At 43.9% G+C, this 18638-nt stretch overlaps 1 protein-coding gene and 1 long non-coding RNA gene across 2 annotated transcripts in view; both read right to left on the reverse strand.

Annotated features, from left to right (window-relative positions):
• Window positions 1-5267, reverse strand: part of zeb1b (zinc finger E-box binding homeobox 1b) — a 48350-nt gene extending 43083 nt beyond the window's left edge. Inside the window, exon 1 of the mRNA XM_051411328.1 lies at window positions 5122-5267. Coding sequence (XP_051267288.1) covers window positions 5122-5179 — 58 coding nt within the window. The 5' untranslated portion in view covers window positions 5180-5267. The remainder of the gene's footprint in view (window positions 1-5121) is intronic.
• A 308-nt stretch (window positions 5268-5575) lies between these two features.
• On the reverse strand, window positions 5576-18534 carry LOC127369710 (uncharacterized). Its single transcript, XR_007886108.1, has 2 exons — window positions 18431-18534; window positions 5576-7059 (listed from the first exon to the last, which is right to left on the reverse strand). It is a non-coding gene; the product is annotated as an uncharacterized LOC127369710 (long non-coding RNA).
• Between the last annotated feature and the right edge of the window lie 104 nt (window positions 18535-18638).

The raw sequence follows: 18638 nt of genomic DNA on the forward strand, positions 1-18638 counted from the left end.
CTCTGTAGTGAGGAGAGGAGAAGAGGGCAGGGGAGGCTTTTCTGCTCGGTTAGCTTACATGATACACTTAACTGATCTCTCCTCCCTGCACTGCAACAAATACTTGCTTGCACCACTTTCTGTGTCAGTATCAGTGTTTAGGGTCAGGGCTGTCACAGCTGTTGCAGTCCAACGCAAGTGACTCAACAATAACAAGCATGCCAGTGTGTGGACACTGTTCCACATGTTGTATGGCATCAAGGCAGCGGTTGTGGTCACTACAGTACCTGAATGATCCTTCATGCTGGTGAGAATCTGCTATTGCGGGGGGGGCTCCAGAGCAACGGTTGTGTTTTTGTTCAGTTCACTGAGCTGACGCGTTGCTACCAGCTCCCACCGCCTCATCCTTGTTACCCCTTTCCATAATATTTTTGTCCTTTCAGGAAGAGTGTGCGATCTGCAGAAGGGTGCATCAGTTAGGGAGCCTCCGAGGTGCATGGCCTCCATCACATTGGCCTGTCATGCAGATGGGCCCTCTTTACGACCCATGCTGGGGATCTGGGGAAACTCCTGCCTGCTGTGCCAAATTAAGCCTTCACCCTGACATTAAAAACAGCACACTGGGTATCGCGCATTGCCACTTTAAAATACACGGGGCAGAAATGCTATGGGGATGCGTCGGCGGTACTGTTAAGGCGAGCAAAGCGTGACGCAGACGTAAGCTACATTTCCGAGACAAAAATGTCAAACAGAGAGCTGCAAAGCAGGCCCTTGAGGGCCTGAGGGCTGCGTGAGAGAGGGATTTGATGAATTCTGTGAACGTTCCACGGATTCCTCCCTCACGGGGACCTTTGGGAAAAGAATGGGTCATATGCAAATGGCATGCACAGTATGGAGGAGAAGTTTCCCACAAGCCGAGTGTGAAAAGGGCTCTCCCTCCCCATGCCGGGCCCGCTGAATGGGCCTTTTCTTCTGCCACTGAAAGTGTATGAGGTAGAGCAGGCAAACTGCAAAGGTAACTAGGCTCTTTCTCCTTAGGCTTTCTCACTAAAGCCTGAACACACAATGGTTCATTTAAGCATTCAGCCACACAAACCCCAATAAAGCACATCCAAGCGCAGTTAAGGGGGTTACTGAAACTGACTCTGGGTTTAAAACTCCTTCTTTACGAAGGGAGAGCACCTTTTATAGGCTAATGCTCTCAGCCTCCATGGGAGCAGCTAATCATTAAGCTGCCTTAACAGAGGTGGGAGTGTGGTCGTACATCACATAATTTTAATTCCGCTGAATGGTCAGGCGAGGACAGGCCTTTTCCCACCCTGATGGACGTGTTGAGGGACGAGGCTTAGCCAAAAAGAAAACTTTTTCCAGGTAGTTAATAAATACTAACACGTAAAGGTTTTGATCTTTACCTGTAGGAGATCTAACATATTTTGGGGTTGTTTTTGCTTACATTCATCTATTGACCCTAAAACCCACACAGGCCTGGGAGATAGCTGTCATGTGTGTCATGCTTCCCATTTGCCAGCGCCAGTACCTCAGTTGTCACCTGTTGTAAAATTCTTTAGTCACCTCAGCCACTTCCCACCAACTCTCTCCATCCCCCCTTTCGGCTCCACAGGGAACATGGAGCCCTACAGTTGAAGCGGTCAAAGAGGAATGGACGGAGTGAAGGAGAAAAAGCTTCAGCTCCAACACCCCCCCCCCCAGCCTCCTCCTCCTCCTCCTCCTCTCTTCCCCTTTCATTGAACAGACTTAAACACAAACACAATTGGACATGCTGGAAGCCTCACAATGGCACAGGGGGGGAAAGTGAAGTCATACTCTACGCACGCATGGGTGCCTAGGTCAGGGGGCAATCAACAGCACCCCTGGCTACTGTGTCTTAACCCCCCCCAGAATAAAAGACGGTCTCTGAAGGGAGGAGTGAGAGGGAAGAGACAGAGACAGAGAGAGGGAGAGCGGAGGCGGGGGGATTTTCTTCTTACTTGGCACTTTCAAATGAAGCTGCTGAGGAAGTTGGTGAAAAGCAGCGAGATAAATGAAAAATTTCCTCCTCTGCTAAACTCTTCACACAACAGGGGTGGACCTTTTAAATGTAAACAGATGTCTTTAAAAACACTGAAGTGGCATGTGGAGCCACAGAGCCAATCCCCACCTCCTCCCAAGCCTCCGCCATTGCTCCTCTCACCGTATACTGGTTTTTTTTTATTGTTCTCCTACAAATGTACAGCGTGTGGTTGTGTTGAATAGTTTCTAGACAGGGTGAGCGAGTCCAGGGCACTAAGTATAGTTTAAGTATAGTTTTACCAGGCCAATAAACATGCTCTTCAACATTACACGAGTTGTTGCCAAGTGCCAAGCCCACAACCTCATTTTCCTTATTTGATGGATGATTCATCAAGGTGCAAGTGTGTGTGAGTGTGCCTCAGGAAGGGAGAGGGAGGGAGGGGTGGAGGGAGAGGGATTAGGGGGATGAGACAGACGACCCTTATGATATTGACAGAAATCCTAGCTACCTGTATGCACACTCATTTCAAGGTGTCTCTGCAAACACCGGCCCGAGCTCCTGAGCAGGGGCACAAAGCTGTCAGAGCACGGCCCTGTTTATTTCTGCAGGCAATGTTAACACCGGGCGCATTCCTCTATTCCCAAATTGCTGTGTTAAATTACCGTTGCAGGGAACGGCTGCAATTCCTGAGGGGAGCTGACTGGGGAGAAGCGACAAAAGGAAGCTGTAGTGTCCCACCGATTGCAAACACCTGTCGTCCTGCGGGCTGTTAACACCTCTCTGTTTACAGCGGGGAATGGAGCTCACCTTGATCTCAGCTGCCCCCGCTAGCCAAGCCACCGACCATAACAAGCTGGGCCCAGCTCGAGGGCCTGCTTAATAGTGATTCTGTTGAAACTTTTGGGGTTTTTCACCATAAAAAAAGGTAGGTGGGAGTTGGTGCCTGAGGAGACAGCAGCACATGTTAAACTGCCAACTTGTTGTAAAAATGGGACTACAACACCGGCCTTCGCTCAAACTTCCCCTTCAAAAAGCAGAGATGTTGATTTACATGACAGATCACCGGCCTTGTCAGAAGGTGGGAGGAAGTGAGGGCTTAAAAGCAGACCTTGATGGCTCTTTTGAAGCAAATGCAAATGAGGCTGAGTAACAGGGGACACATCTGTTTGGTTAAGGATGTGACTTTAAATGACAATAGGGCTGTGTCATTATTCAGAAACGTTTAATAAAACCCCGTTAAGTTAAAGGGGTGGAAATAAAGCAACATATGATAGGTAGACATCCTGAAGTCTCTCCAGAGTAAATAAGACTCTCCTTTCCCTCACAGGCCAGAGGAATATCCACACCTTGACAGCAGGAGGACCGTTATCTGAGGTGTGTCCACACCTTGCACACATTGCGCACAAATGAATAGCTGAACTCAGCCCATGAAAAACAGTGGAAAGCAAAAAAAAAAAAAAAGAAGCCACTCATCGGGTATCCACAGAGAATTCACAGACAGCAGTTACCCCGCACTAGAGAACACCGCTGCCTCTCCTCCCACGAACTACTGCTTTCAGAAAGTAGCGACTCTCCGCTCATCCCATATCTGATCAGACTGGTTTGTTTCGACAAAAATAACGCAGAATTTCCTGCATTACCCCAGTTCCTTTCAGCTACACTTGGTGGCACAACACATGAGCAGCTGATACACAACACATGTTGTCAGCCCCGCGACAAAAAAAGGCTCCCTTTCACAATAAAATAATCCTAAATAGTTACGGCCGTGGCACAATTGTCGCTCTACGGATTCACAACAACAAACGGCGTAAATGCGTGAAAGGATGTTCCAACGTTATAACAACTAGCAAAAGTCCATAAGCTTAACCTTTACCTCCAATTTACCTTAAAAAAAACCGAAATTAACGTTTATACAAAAAGGAGAGTAACAAAGACTCAATGAAGAGAGCCCCGTAGGCTACTTTGTAACCATACAAACAATATTTTCCCACCACAGTAAATCCCGCTGAGCCTCGCATACCGAAACGGAGCTTATGTATCCACTTGTTACAAGTATACAGGCTGTGTTTAAATAGGCGATAACAGAAGGAAAGTGAGTGTGTTCGCTCGCGTCCACTGTCGTGAAAGAATCAGGATTCCCAGCGCGCGACTGGAGAGGATCCGCTGTCCTTATATGGGCTGCGCTCGCCCTGCTCACACAAACAGCGCGTGAGATATTCCTCGTTTTCCGGAACCTCTGTTACCCCATCCATGTTTCTGTTAAGCTTTCTGTCGTTACTTGACTACAAAAGACACCCGTTAAAACATTTCCCGGGGACGGTACGAGCGGCGCGGAACTGAAACACTGTAATAAGTTGGAGAATGAAGAAAACAGCTCAAAACGCGCTTCAACACAACAACAGCGCTCATTTCTTCTCTTTTCTGTCTTAAAACAGTAAAACGGTGTCGTCTATAACGAAAACATAATTTGAGGCGCATAACCAGGGAGGACAATATGGGGTAAAACGGGTTTTGTCAGCCCGTGTAGTGCAGCAACAGTGTCCTATCGCTACCTGCTCCGAGTGAGCGAAAGAAAGAAAGAACAAACCAAACAGTTGTGTTCCCTCTGTTTCACAAACACAAATAATGTCCACGACGTTTTCGACAAAACAACACTTGTATCTAATGTTATTTTTCAACCCGAATTGTAAAAGACAACCGGTCTGTCGAGGTCCGCAATAACAATCAGGTAGCCACAGAAACAGGTCCGAGTTTGGTGGAGGGCTGAAGAACTCGACAGAATGAAACTAAATCAATGAATGCAGACTCTGTAAAGGGGGTCAAAGTGTATTAAAATGAATAAACATGTATAAAGTGGAGACAAAAGCTGCCCCGTTCATAACAGGGTGAGGTGCGTATAACGGTCTCCGGTGCAGCGGACCGCTAGGCGGAGGGAGAGACGCGACCCAGGTATAACGGTACACCACATAGGGCTGTAATACAGCGCTCACTTGCTACTTCCCAGCACTTTCCGTTACTGAAAACCGGACTTGTGGGCTGCCAAACTTTTCGGTGAAATTACCGGCAGACAGAACAGCCTCCGGACCGTCTCACCGAAAGAAAAGCCCCGCGTCGGGAGCACTTTTACTCACCGTTGTTCCTCCTCGGGTTCGCCTGCTTTCTGCGCTTACACCTGGGGCCATCCGCCATGATCCTTTCGTTGTGTCTAAATGCTGCCGGAGAGTCACCTCCTCTCTCACCCCCTCTCCCCCCTCCTCCTCCTCCTCCTCTCCCTCTCTTTCACCTCCCCTTCTCCGCACCTGGTTTACGACAGCTCAGCTTTACGACATCACCTTCCCGCACCTCCCCGACCCACGCTGCCAGTACCACTCACAGTAAGTACTGGAAGTGAGAGGGATGACTGCATGCCCACTGTACCTGCCCAGCCTTTCACTAATGTGCACTAATGTGTAAAGATACACTGTTATTTCTCTGTCTTTTTATAGTGGGGAGTAAAAGGTGCAGGCATATAGGTGATAGTGGTTAGTGGTTGTGTAAGTTTGCATTATTTATAACATCACAAACGACTTGCTGTGCTTAATGCAGTTTGTTTACCTGAACACAATGCAGGTTGGAAATTTAATGTATATATTTTTTTTAATATTTGGATGTATTTATTTGTCCAAGAAAATATTTTTTAGATGTAATATTATATTGTGTTGTATTTGGTAATTTATCACTTACTTTCTCCTACACACACTCACACACACACACACACACACACACACACACACACACACACACACACACACACACACACACACACACACTTAAGTAACTGGTTGAAGATGAATTATTTTGTGACATAAACAGTGTACATCATGTTATGAAAAGCACCTTCCAATATGGCATTTTGCCACCCAACTTTGACCTACTGACCCGTGTTGTGTATGTGTTGCACAGTAGGATAGCAACACACCAGACAGTGTGTGTGTGTGTGTGTGTGTGTGTGTGTATGTGTGTTTGTGTGTGTCAGAGAGAGGAAGATGTCATGAGACTGTCATCACTGATTCAATCCTCCACCTAAAGAAAGGCCCTGCTGTTCTCCTCCGGAGCCGAGCTCGCTGCAACGGTGATGAAGAGGACACAGGCATACCTCCACGTACACACACACACACCACTTATCACACTGGGCTCTGTGTAAATAGAAGAGAGAAATCCAGGATCACGTGTTTGAGGTGAATTCTTCTGGAAACTTGTAGTGGCAGGAAAGATGAAGTTTATAAACTCAGCGCAGGATGAAATGATGCTCGAGGTCCCATGACATGTTATTATAGGTCAGAGAAGCGGCAGTTGCTGCGAGGCTGTGGCTATTCTTGAAGCAGATGAGGTTTCTGGTGCCTGGACCTCTGGTATGTGAGATGTTGTCATCATTCAGTCTATTGTGGAAGCTAGACTGTGTAACCCAGTTTCGCCTCAAGTTGGGTGTCCTGCATTGTCAGGACTGTTTAATGAGGCCGTGACATAACCAAACGACAAGCCCGACATTTCATCATATACTAGATATTACGTCACAGGCGTACAGCTTCCATATAAATCTATCACATATTTAAACTCTAGGTAACAAACTCCTCATTGCCAGACAATCAGCGTATCATTCAGCTACATGTGACAGCTTGTATACATAGGATGGCAGCTCTCTGGCCTGAATAATTCAGTAGCAGCAGACCAGTCCAGCTCTCGGGGCAGGCTGCCCAGCCAGAGAGTAATAGCTTTAGCATAAACAACACCTCCAAACTTGCTCCAGGTGGCCTCTTCCACCAATAGGCAGCCTGTCTGAGAGGGACGCGGTGAGGGGAGGGTGCCCAGACTCTCCCTCTCTCTCCTCCTTCTCTGATGAAAAAGGCCCCAGAAACAGTCTACATCAGCAAAGATCAATGATGAGACGCTACGCTAACCGTGCAGCCGTAGCGGTGTTTCCTTGCACACCGAGCCTGGAAAAATAGGATGCTTGTTATCCAATGGAAAGTCCAATCTTTCCCATTTTCCTTGGATCACGCCGCCATTAGCATGAAGTCATTTTTCAGCGTCTGTGGAAAACAAAGAATAACAATTATACGACCGCTGCTAAATGCGAAATAGCCTGAAGACATCTCTGATGTGTTTCAGAGGGACTGGAGTGAAACAGGGTGATTTATTTCTCTGGCAAATCTCTGTGTATTTTGTACCGGAGCAAATTCATACACCAGCAAGTGAGAAATACATGGACCTGCTTACAGGGTTCCTGATGACCCCTCTATGATTTGGATGAATGCTGGGTCAGATAAGTCAATTACAAGGCATTGATTTAATTTCATAAAAATGGCTGCCTCACACTAAAATTAAGACCTCAGCAAATAAAGACAGAGGCCATTTTTATCATGAAATCCCTGCAACCCCCCCCCCCAAAGAGGAGTAAAAGAAATAAGAAGAAAGTGCTATTCACCTGAATAATGACATCAGCAATAAAACCCTGATATTGTCTTCTTAACTAAAATGGGCCATGAAATACAATCAAAGGCTGACTCCTGCTCTTCCTATGGGGAGTTGAAACTGAGGCGAGGAGGGTTGGTGGGTGGGTGGGGGGGAGTGAGGGATAAGCAGCCATCCTCCACTACATTAAGGGATCATGCTGCTCCCTGAAAATGAGTATTGATCCTCTTAGGTCCAGGATCGTTTAGGAGATTAATGTGAGTAGTGGCTGAGCTCCATGGTGCTCCACGCAGGACCAGGGGATCAGCTCAGTGGGATGGCCGAGCCAGAGCAGCCTATCGGTGAGTGGGGGACAGAGGGGCTTGGTGTGCAGTTGAAGGGAGGAGGAGGAGGAGGAGGAGGAGGTGGGGGCAGCACTGTCCCGTACATACAGCCCCAATCCCACTAGGTCTGTGCCATCTGGGCTGAGAGAATCAGCTGGACGTCTGGGGGTTGGAGAGGGGTGGGTATGAAAAATAAAAAGGGAGAAGTGTAAATATAAAAAGTGTTGGGGGGGGGTCAGAGGCAAGCAGGATGAATGATGGAAGAAAGCAAGTGAAGGGAACAGAGGAAACGAAAGTAGAAGAGAGGAACAGAAAGCGCAAAAGGAGGATGACAGAAAAGGTACACCCTGCCCTGCTCCAAATAGAGAGGAGAAGCAGGAGGCAGTGATAGAGAGAGACACAGCAAAGACTAAACTGCTTAATCTCTCCCAAGAGACGGCAGCTAAATGTGAGGTCCTCCTCCTCCCCGTTCCACAGCCCAGCAACCCCCACACAACACTATCACCACCATGGCACTCAGCTGCAGTCAAGGCAGTCAAGGCAGTTATCCGGCAAAGAGATCCACACACACACACACACACACACACACACACACACAAACACACACACAAACACACACACACATTAAAAGTGCTCAGGTGGAGCCTTCATGGCAACTGATACTGTGGAGAAGAGAAAAGATCAATTTCAGCCCAGACCTGAAGCGCCACGCTGCACAAAAAGAGCTGTGAGAGTGGAAGTTTGCAGGGAAACACAGTTAGTGATTTATAAATTCTGTTGCTTTTAACAATCTGGCTCGCAGCAAATAAACAGATCTCACCGCGAGCCTGAGAATGTTCTCATGTCTCCCTCTCCCTCTTGAGGGAGAGAGGTCAAGTCGCCCCCCCGGGGAAACTCCCGAAAACAAAATATCAGCTGTAGTATTCAGCAGTAGTTGAATGCGTGCTGTCAGAGTCTGAAGCCCAACAATACAATGTTTTGAGGACGAGATGTCAATCTCTCGGTTTTCCTCCGCCAAGCCGGAGTATTCACGACTGGCTTCCGCCTCCTTCTATGGATTTTTCTCAAGGCAGGAAGTAGCTGACACACTTGTTGGAGTGAGCCACACCTCAAACATCTTAGACAGGGGAAAAGGTGAAAAGGACAGAACCAAAACACTCACTCAGACATCCCAATGTATTCTAATACTCCTCCTCTATTAAAGGGGCACTCCACAGCTCAACAGTTCCATTTACTTGTTATGAGGAGTACTAATCATCCGATTAAAGCAGTTGAATAATGTCTTTTGTGGCTCTGGAGGGAGCACTCCAAATGGAAAAAATGACCCTGTTGTTGCTTGGAATTAGAGACTGAATGTTTTTAACACAAAGCTTCATTACAAACTGCAAGCAGTTACTGTGCTTAAAGGACCAGTGTGCAGGATTTTGGCATCTAGCAGTGAAGTTGTAGATTGTAATCTTTTGAATACAGCAACCATCCAAGTGTGTAGAGAAGAAATCACAAAACCCCTGTCTAGAGCCAGTTTTTGGTTTGTCCTTTCTAGGCTACTGTAGAAATACGGTGGTTTAACATGGCGGGCTCTGTAGAATAGGACCCTTCTAAATGTTACACCCTGGACCTTTAAATAAAATTGTGAGTGACAGTACTTTAGATTACTTAAATCTTTTCATGTTATGCCACTTTATTCGTATACTCCACTCCAATTCAGAGGGCAATTCATTCATTTAGTCACTTTACAGGTTAAGTTTTTACACACAAAACACCTAACGAGCTTATAGAATATAATGCATAAAAAGAGATGAAACTACCCAACAGTATGTAAAATATTAAAAAGTGGCTCCACATTGAATTTATCTGTAATGAATGTGCTATATAAATAAAATCCCCTTATCTATACACAGTAAAATGCTTCTTACACATTAATACATGAGTAAGAACAATCCAATTATACATGCTAATATGATAATATAATGGTCACAGGGGCCATTTACTTTTGATACTTTATAAAAGCTTTAGTAGGTCACTTTTATATAAAAAAAAAAAAAAATGGTCATATTTGTTGTTACTTTCACTATATGCTGACTGTAGTACATGAGACAGATAATCCGTGGAAAGGATGTGATTTGCTTTTGGGGTACCACAGACCAACAAGCCAATCAAAAACAACAAGTTGACATGGTTGCGATTACATCATTCCTCCCTAGTAAACACCCATGCCTTTCAACCTTCAGTTTGTAATGCTTTTTGTTAAATTACACCTCCATGACCATTATGGTGTGCCATTGTTAAAGGTCTCAAGCCCAACCCAAGATAACCCTTATAACATCTGGGTTATTTTGTCAGATTTTACAAGGTTCCTACACAGCCATAGAAGGCATTATACAGCTGTTTTCACAGGCTGTGTAGGAATCCCCATGACAAATAAACTGACTTTGCTTTGTAAAGTCACCTTTAATCGCAGGAAAAAGTGCAGGGAACAAAAAAATTTTCTTTGATCACTTCATGAGTCAAAAATCAAGATTAGATAATAACTCTGAGGGAGGATTGGTGTAAAACAGGATTGAAGAAGCCCCCTCTGACACTTAGAGTTACACAAACAAACACAAACCCCCCCTCTCCCTCTGCACTCCCATGATTCCACAGGGGTGGGTGGCCACGGGGCTGAGAGCTTCTGACCTGCGGGTGAACGTAACGCTGCCTGTCTCCACGGCAGGCCAAGATATATACTTGTTTTGGCTAGCTAGACGTGTGTGAAGTTATCCTAACACATGCGCGTACATACACATGAATACACACACACGACCTCGGTGCTCCAGACAGGCTTGCCCCAGCCTTCTCCCTCCTCTTGTGACTGTCAAAAGGAGACAGCCATCCTCTGGAAAGCCCAGAGTAAATTTATACTGTATTTATTGGAGCGCCTGTTGCATTTTACTGTTCATTTGTCCTTTGCGGCTGGAACAGCATTTGTGCGCTCTGCAAAGACGTCAAACTCAGTCTATCAGGGCGTTATTTTTGGAGGCATCTTCTCACACAGTTGAAACCAGTGTGTGGTGAAATAGTAAGTGTGAACTGAGGTGTACTGCTGTGACAAGATGATGTTATTAATCAGGTGATGCAGGTGATGATTCCTTTCTGCTTCTAGCTTGTCAAGGTTTGCCCAATACCATCCTGTATGGAATTAAAATTGGCTGTGGAAGTCACTTTTTCCTGTGTTCTGTATTGAGTTGGATCACCCAAATTTTAAACAAATGCACATTTTCAACTGGTGAGGTTTACCCATGCAGAATAGTTTCTGCTTTGTGTGCCCAGGTTTTGAGATACCTGTCTCTGGTGAGTGGAATTTTATGTTTAGACATTACGACAAAACTGTTCAATGGAACTACCTTCTATCAAAGAAATTAACACTGTTCACAACATGCACCGTGGATTACAAGGACACTGTTTTCAGCCACTTAGAACAAAGGTGAAAAAAACATACTGACACATAGAAAGTTGTTAAATGTGCAAAGCAATATGCAGTTGCATACTTACATATCCATCTGACATAGAGCAACACTAGGATTCATTTGGAGTGCTGTTTCTCGCCACCTGGTGAATGTAAGTCAAATGTACACTCTTCTTTTAACTCTGCTTTTGGTCTCTACCATCTCCTGAGGGAAATATATGTCTCTTTATTTGCTACATGGTCCACCGTGTCCATCAGCTAATTGCTAACATTGTCTGTCTGCGGTTTGGAGCTGCGGAGGTAGTGTGCAGTGAGTTTATCAGAGCTACTTCACTGAAAACAGCTCCCTGCTGGGGCTGCAATCAAGGTTGATGAGAGCGGTGAGAGTAAACCAAACCAGTAAAGTTGTGGCCCATAAAATCAAAACAATGAGCTAAAAGAAGCAAGAAAGTTCAGTAGAACTGAGGAGTGCTGCAGTGTTGGGTTATAATCCTCTGTGGGGTTGTCACTTCAAGCCTCGGCTTTCATATTACATTTATTTGAGCCAAACAAAAAAAAGATTACTGCAGCTTTAAAGCTGCAGTAGGTAACTTTTATGAAATATAACTTTTTGTCATATTTGCTGAAATTTTCACTATATCCTGCCCAGTGTATAAAAACAACCAATCACAGCCAAGAAAGATAGTTGACTGTTGAGTCTCATACCCCATCCTGGGAATGAGACTCAACAATTAGCAGTTTTTTCTCAGCTCTGATTGGTTGCTTTTATTCAGGCCCAGTGCATTCATGAAAATGCCTTTAGAAGCACTTGGAGGAGCAATATGTTTTTTTAAATAAAAGTTACCTACTGCAGTTTAAGTATAAAAATATTGACTCAAGCAGCTTTAAATGTAATTCCTCAATGCAGTGAGCATCACAAACAAAATTTCATTCACCTCCATTGTATTGGGGAAGGCCAGTCTCAGGCCAAAACACTCACCGATCCATCATAGGGACCATGTCAGTCTCGCCTATAGGGACGAGGTTGGGGTGGACGGATAGGTGAAATACAGGAGACCAAGGGCTAATTTAGTCAGTGTTTTAAGGACGGCGTTGCAATGTCACCTGGAATGTTCCTCAGCAAGTGTATTACACGCTTTGGCATGATACCGGGTTGATTAGAGTGGAAGCCGAAATCTCAGATTAAATCTGCAATCTCAAACCCTGGGCTAATACCCTAAACAGAGGTGTTTTTCATTTTGACTTGTCTTTCCCCTTCTCTTAATGAAAATTACCCATGGCAGCTCACAAAATATGAGCTCACTTTTCATTGATGAATGATGTGACCTTTTAACAAACACTAATATGCCGCATTCCCCCATATGAGTGTATTTGTGTGTACATCACATTTCCATTACAAGGAAACACATCTGAGACTGTGTGGTTATATAGGCACAATGTTGAGGCTCTATGAGTGAATAGTGTGTGGGTGGTTTATGTTTGTATATGTGCTCATGTTTCAATCTGTGATAGGCCACTGCTGTTTTCACTGGATGAATATGAATACCACACACCTACTCTTTTCCCACACACACTCGCAGAACATCGGAACATTTTTCTCTGTACATGAATAGCGGCGGAGCACTATAAATGAACATCCAAAATGCCAGCCAATTACTATGGTGTCCCTTTACTCAACCTCTCCATATTAAGCCCTGGTTGTCAAACAGATTGTCTCCGGTGCTCCGAGCAGCCTGCGCTGTGAAACAGTTTTCATTAAGGAAGGATTGCCATGGGCCTTAGGCTGGCGGCTTAATGTAATTTCACAGCTCAGCGTCCGTGCGGCCACTGCAGGGTCCAACCATGGCCACCCACACCTTTACAAGAGCCAGTGAGAGGTGCTGAAAGGGTGACAGGCTGCTAGTAAGTTTTAGGAGCGAAAGGGGAGCCCCAAAATGAAATTCCAGCACAGGAAATGACTGCAATAATAACATAACAGCCAGTAAGGCTTTGGAAATAAACATGTACAGAGATAGTCCTCATTTAGTGTTTGTAATGAAGTGTTCAGGAGTGGGAGACCCTCTCAGCAGTGGGTACATTCAGTAATCTCATGTGGAAAGGTTTAAAGAAATCAAGAGGGATTCTTGCAGTTACATTATGAATATTATTAGTGATGCATTGCAAGATTTGGTTTAAACGCTGAATTCTTCTACAGCTCTTCCTGGCTCTATTTGAAAGGACAGTATTATGTATAAAATATGGCACAAAGCTCATACTGTAGGCCTAAAGAACTGCATCTTTGTCAAAGAAAATTATGTACAGATGATTAGAAAGATGTTCGTGAAGGACTGAACTTCATCAGGTATAAAAGATAGTCATATCTAGGCATTTTCATTGTTTCAGGTTTGCATACATGTGTGCTGATTAGTACACGTGTATTTTAACTCTTCAACCCTGATCACCCCTTGAGTATTCACCCCAAAGGTGTAAGCCAAGTGTGCACTGAAAGTCCCTATTAGAAACATGTGGAGAGCATCACACATCAGTGTGACATCTGGACAAAACTGAAAGCGAGATAGACTAGTGTTTCATTTTCATGTTTTACAGCTTTGGAAGGAGTGCAGAGGGCCTTGACTTCATGGCTTGGAAAGGAGAAGAGGTCCAAAGAGCAACAAAGCCAGGCTGTTGGAAACCTGACATGCAAATACACACACACGGTAGGACACACACACTGAGCACAGGCAGATAATCCAACAAAGAGAAAAAAAATATTAAATTTAATTTGTGCCTTCCTTCATTTTGCAGATATTTCATCTGACTCGCTTTTTCCATATTTCTCTTCCTCTGCCCCATGTGCCCTGGTTGTCTGACTGATTTTTTTTCTTTTTGAGAGTGAGAAGAAAAGATGTATAGAAATTGCATGTTTGAGCATATAATGAACAGTTCAACATGTTGGGAAATATTCTTATTCTCTTTCTTGCGGAGAGTTTGTTAGAAGAAGATTTATATCATCCTCATGTCTGTACTGTAAATATGAAGCTACAACCAGGAGATGGTTAACTGAGTTTAACTATGCCTGCAGTATTGTGGTCACTGTGAGTTTGCCAGACAGCCAGCAGAGACTCCAGTATGTCTCTGTGCCCGGCCAAGAAATAGCTCAGGGTGCAATGTGTAGTTTAGTGAAATCACAAATTGTAATTTTTACACTATGTATAGATTAAACAAACTAGATATTATGTGTTAATGAGTGAGGTTTAAAGGTCCTGGTAGACAGATTTTGTTAATGCTAAGCTAGGCTAACTGGCTGCTGTCTATATTCATATTTAACAGACATCTAACACTGTACAATGTATTTCTCAGACTATCCCTTTAAGTATGGAGCTGGAGTTGGGAAAGGCTTAGCCTAGCTTAGCATGAATACAGGGAGGGGACCGCTAGCCTGTCAGCTAATTAGTTCAAAACGATGCCTACCATAACCCCCAAAGAGCACTAATTAACACATTCAATTAGAAGCATAAAAATAATACATAGAGTTATTTGGACATTTTAATTAGCCAGCTTTTAATTATCAGCTTCTATGGCTATCATGACTTGTCAGATATGGTTAGTGACGTGGCAGGTATCATTCCGTGATACCAAATTAATCTGGGATTCAACTGTGCCCAGTTGTTGCTCACCAAGAACCACATACTCTTTTTATATATTTTTTGGTGTAGTTAGTGAGCTTTAGTCGGGTGGTTCGCACTTTGGACAGACCCAGGTTAGGTCACCTTTTATGCTAATCCTAACTGTCCTGGCTCCAGCCTTTACTTACAGGAATAGTGTGAAGTATTGTTTTTTTGACTTTAATGAAAAAATTCATACCACTCTCATATCTGTCTGTTCAGTATTACTCTAGAGCCAGCAGGTAGTTAGCTTAGCTTAACATAAATACTGGAATCACTAATACACATTACATTGTGCTTAATCAGTACAAAAGCCGGAGCGTACAAACCACAGGTCTGTTCCCCCTTGCTTTCACTCGGCTAAGCTAACTGGATGCTAGCTGTAGCTTCATATTTACTGTACAGACAAGAGTGTGACAGCACTCTTCTGATCTCACTCTCACTTTTAGTGTTTCCCAAAATGTTGAGCTATTCCTTTGACATGCCCCCTTTGACATCCTGATTCCTCACATGAGCAGAAAGCCACACACACAGGGATGTGACTTTCATGATGTCAGGCAAATTACACCTAAGGCACCCGTACCATCTGCTCATAATCCAGAGCACTAACTCATTACATCAGTGTTGGGAGAAGGTTATTTTAAATAAAAGAACAAAGTGTACAGGTATGTTCTTTGTCTATATGACAAGAACAAAGCCACAGATAAAACAACGGATGACGCAGTAAATGAGTCAAAAACAATCAGCCCAAGCTTCACATTATGAGTCACGAACCAGAGACGCTCCATGCTTATTCAGTGTGTCCACTGAGGTGTGCAGCCTTTTCATTTAATATTTCCATAAGGTTGCATATGAGTGTGCGCTGGGCAATCCCTGTAATAAGGAGGTAATGTATTCTGCGCCAATGGCAAAAAGGTACGCTTGAAACATCCCTCACAGGAGCAGCAGTTTCCAACTTGACAGTGGACACATACATAATTAAGCCAACTAAAAAAAAATGAATATTTCATCTCAAAGCATTTTCATCTCCAAACATCAAAACACCTCAACGTCTCACATAATGAGCAAGGTAAATTACTTTTATTCACTGAGGGAATATGCAACAAGGAATGCTCACTCAAAGGACCTTGCTTAAAAAATATATCAGCTTAAAAAGAAAGGGAGAGAACTTACACCACTTATTTTTGTATTTTGCCAGAATTCTTTGTGTCCTCAGAGGTTGTTTTAAGACGCAAAAAGAGCTAATTCTTTCCTATGATTGTTTGCCTAGCTCTTTTTCTAAGCTGTAATTGTGTTATTATGTTATATTACAGTGTCAGCCCTAATGCTTTGTAGCCTGATCTGGCTATAACTCACACTGACCTGTAATTCATGACATGTCATCCATGAGTCGCTTGAGGACTTTTGGGTTTACAGATATGTAGGCACGCCAATAGAGAGGATAAATTATTCCATAACCTTGCAGTAGTTGAATTTTACTAGTGTGGTCTATGTAAGTGCACGCTGTTGCCAAATCTTCTCCATTTCTGCTATGGCACAGAGGCTCTCAAACGTCTTTCTTAAACGAGTTTCCAAAGAATAGGCTGTAAATTATATCGCGGCGGCTTCAAATGGCTGTGTGATACAGCGGGAGAGTAGGTGCATACAGCAGCAGTAGCACCACGCTGGAGAGAATGACTTTGACCGTCAAACCTGACTCACACTAGCTCCCTGTACACCTTCATAGATGGGAATTAACCTGCCACGGCTTGAAACGCTTTACTGAGCGCTGGTCGATACTGTCATTATCCTAAAGCAATTCTTAATTCTATTTGGCCCTGAGCTAAAGATCCTTGTATTGATCACAAAGTCAGGATGCCACAACTACTTTTTTCTAGTTAAGACCTCTATGTGTTGTTCAAGAAAAAGCTCTTAGCTCATATAGTCAGAGTGGGATATACAGCCACATGCTACTGAAGAATAGATCATCACTTTGAATGTTTAAACATATGTTTCAGAACGATACCTTAGGGTTTAATCAAGTGTTACAGTCATAAGGCGCATGCTATGTGAGTGGTACCTCAGTGTTTCATCAAGAGTTACAGAAAAAGGCAACCCTCTTTCATATCCTGTTTTGGGAGATGAGAAATATTGATATTAGTCGGCCGAGGCACTATCAGCATGAAACAGAGCCTTTCAGTAAAGCAGCAGTCATAACACCTGTACTGAAGTTCCTGATTACGTGTCTTTGTTCTCAACGCTTCTGTCACTGCTGCTGCCTCTCAGCCTGTGTGTGTGTGTGTGTTTATGTGTGTGTGTATGAAAAGGCATTTAACGGAGAGACAGAAAAAGACACAGAGAAATCCTAAGCAGCATGAAACTGAATGCGTCTTTTTTTGTCTCTGTCTGGCTGTCTGTCAATCATCTGCATGCACAAACAAACACTTGCACAAGCGTCGCCACCTGCCACAGACTATACGCGGAGGCCTGTGACAGTGGTTAACAGAACAGGACATGTGTAGCCCCAGGTGACTCAAACTGCAAAACTAACAACACCATGCTTCATTGCACCAAGAACGCGGTGTGAAATACCAGTAGAAAGGGTGTGTGTGTGTGTACGTGCGTGTCAATTCACATGTATGTCTAAATGTGTGTGCTATGAATATGCATTTGTGTCATATTACCATAGTGTATTGCTATAACTAATATGGACTTCATTAGGATTGTAAAAGCTGACTGAAGCATAAAGAAAAAAATAAACAACAAGAAAAAATACTTCACAAACTCTCCTATGGTAGATAAAACACGATAAAATGCCCTCTAGGGTGACTTTCAATTAGAGAAAACGTGATGAAATGCCCTCTAGAGTGCCCTTCCAGTGGAGAAAATGTGGTCAAGTGTCCTCTAGGGTACCCTTTCAATGAAGAAAAATGTGGGTGCCTTTCCATTGGAGAAAACTTAATAAAGTGCCCTCTACAGTGCCCTTCCAGTGGAGAAAATGTGGTAAAGTACCCTCTAGAGTGCTAATCCTAACCCTGACTAAGCTGTTTCCCCATACATGCATCACAACTTTCTGTGCACTGGCGTCCTTTTTGTTTTTTTGCCCCTGTCCACCACTGAGGACTCTAAATGATATTTGTATTATTTCTTTTATTGTTGCAGTAAGAATGTAACATTAGTGGGAACATTGCAGCAAGAACACAATCTTAGTGGGAGCAATTGGCTGTAGCAGCAGAAGTTACAGCAGTAATAGCCTGAAAGGGGCTGCGATTCCTTTGACCAGGGTCTTAGCTTCATTTATTGGACTTGTTTGCGCTGGTGAAGTTTAACCAAGTACTGCGCTCACATGCAATCTGAGGTACTTGACTGAGTATTTCAATTGCATGTGGCTTTATACTCTTCATAGGAAGATATTGTACTTTTGGGTACAAGTACCACAGGCATTTATTCTAAAGGTAAGTTGGGTAAATTAAGACAATTGTACCAACTTACAAACTTAACCCCCGATAATTCCATTAAAACCAGTAAGTATATTACACTCATATGCAGCATTTCTCCAAACCAGTTTTTCCCTGAAATACAGGAACTGAATACTTACTAATACTGAATACCTCCACCAGTGCTTGCTTGTATTATTCTGCCGTCATAAAACCATTGTTAAACTCTCCTGAATAAGCATTCAGCAGAACACTGAGCAGTGTGTGACAGTCTCTCAGCTGTGTGAGTGAGTGGCAGCACTGTTGTACTGCTACAGGTTACTACACAGCCGCTGATTGGCTGCGCTGACCGAGCACAGCAAAGTAGGT

Source organism: Dicentrarchus labrax, unplaced genomic scaffold (assembly GCF_905237075.1).
Source record: "Dicentrarchus labrax unplaced genomic scaffold, dlabrax2021, whole genome shotgun sequence".
In the NCBI taxonomy this organism is placed as follows: domain Eukaryota; kingdom Metazoa; phylum Chordata; class Actinopteri; family Moronidae; genus Dicentrarchus; species Dicentrarchus labrax.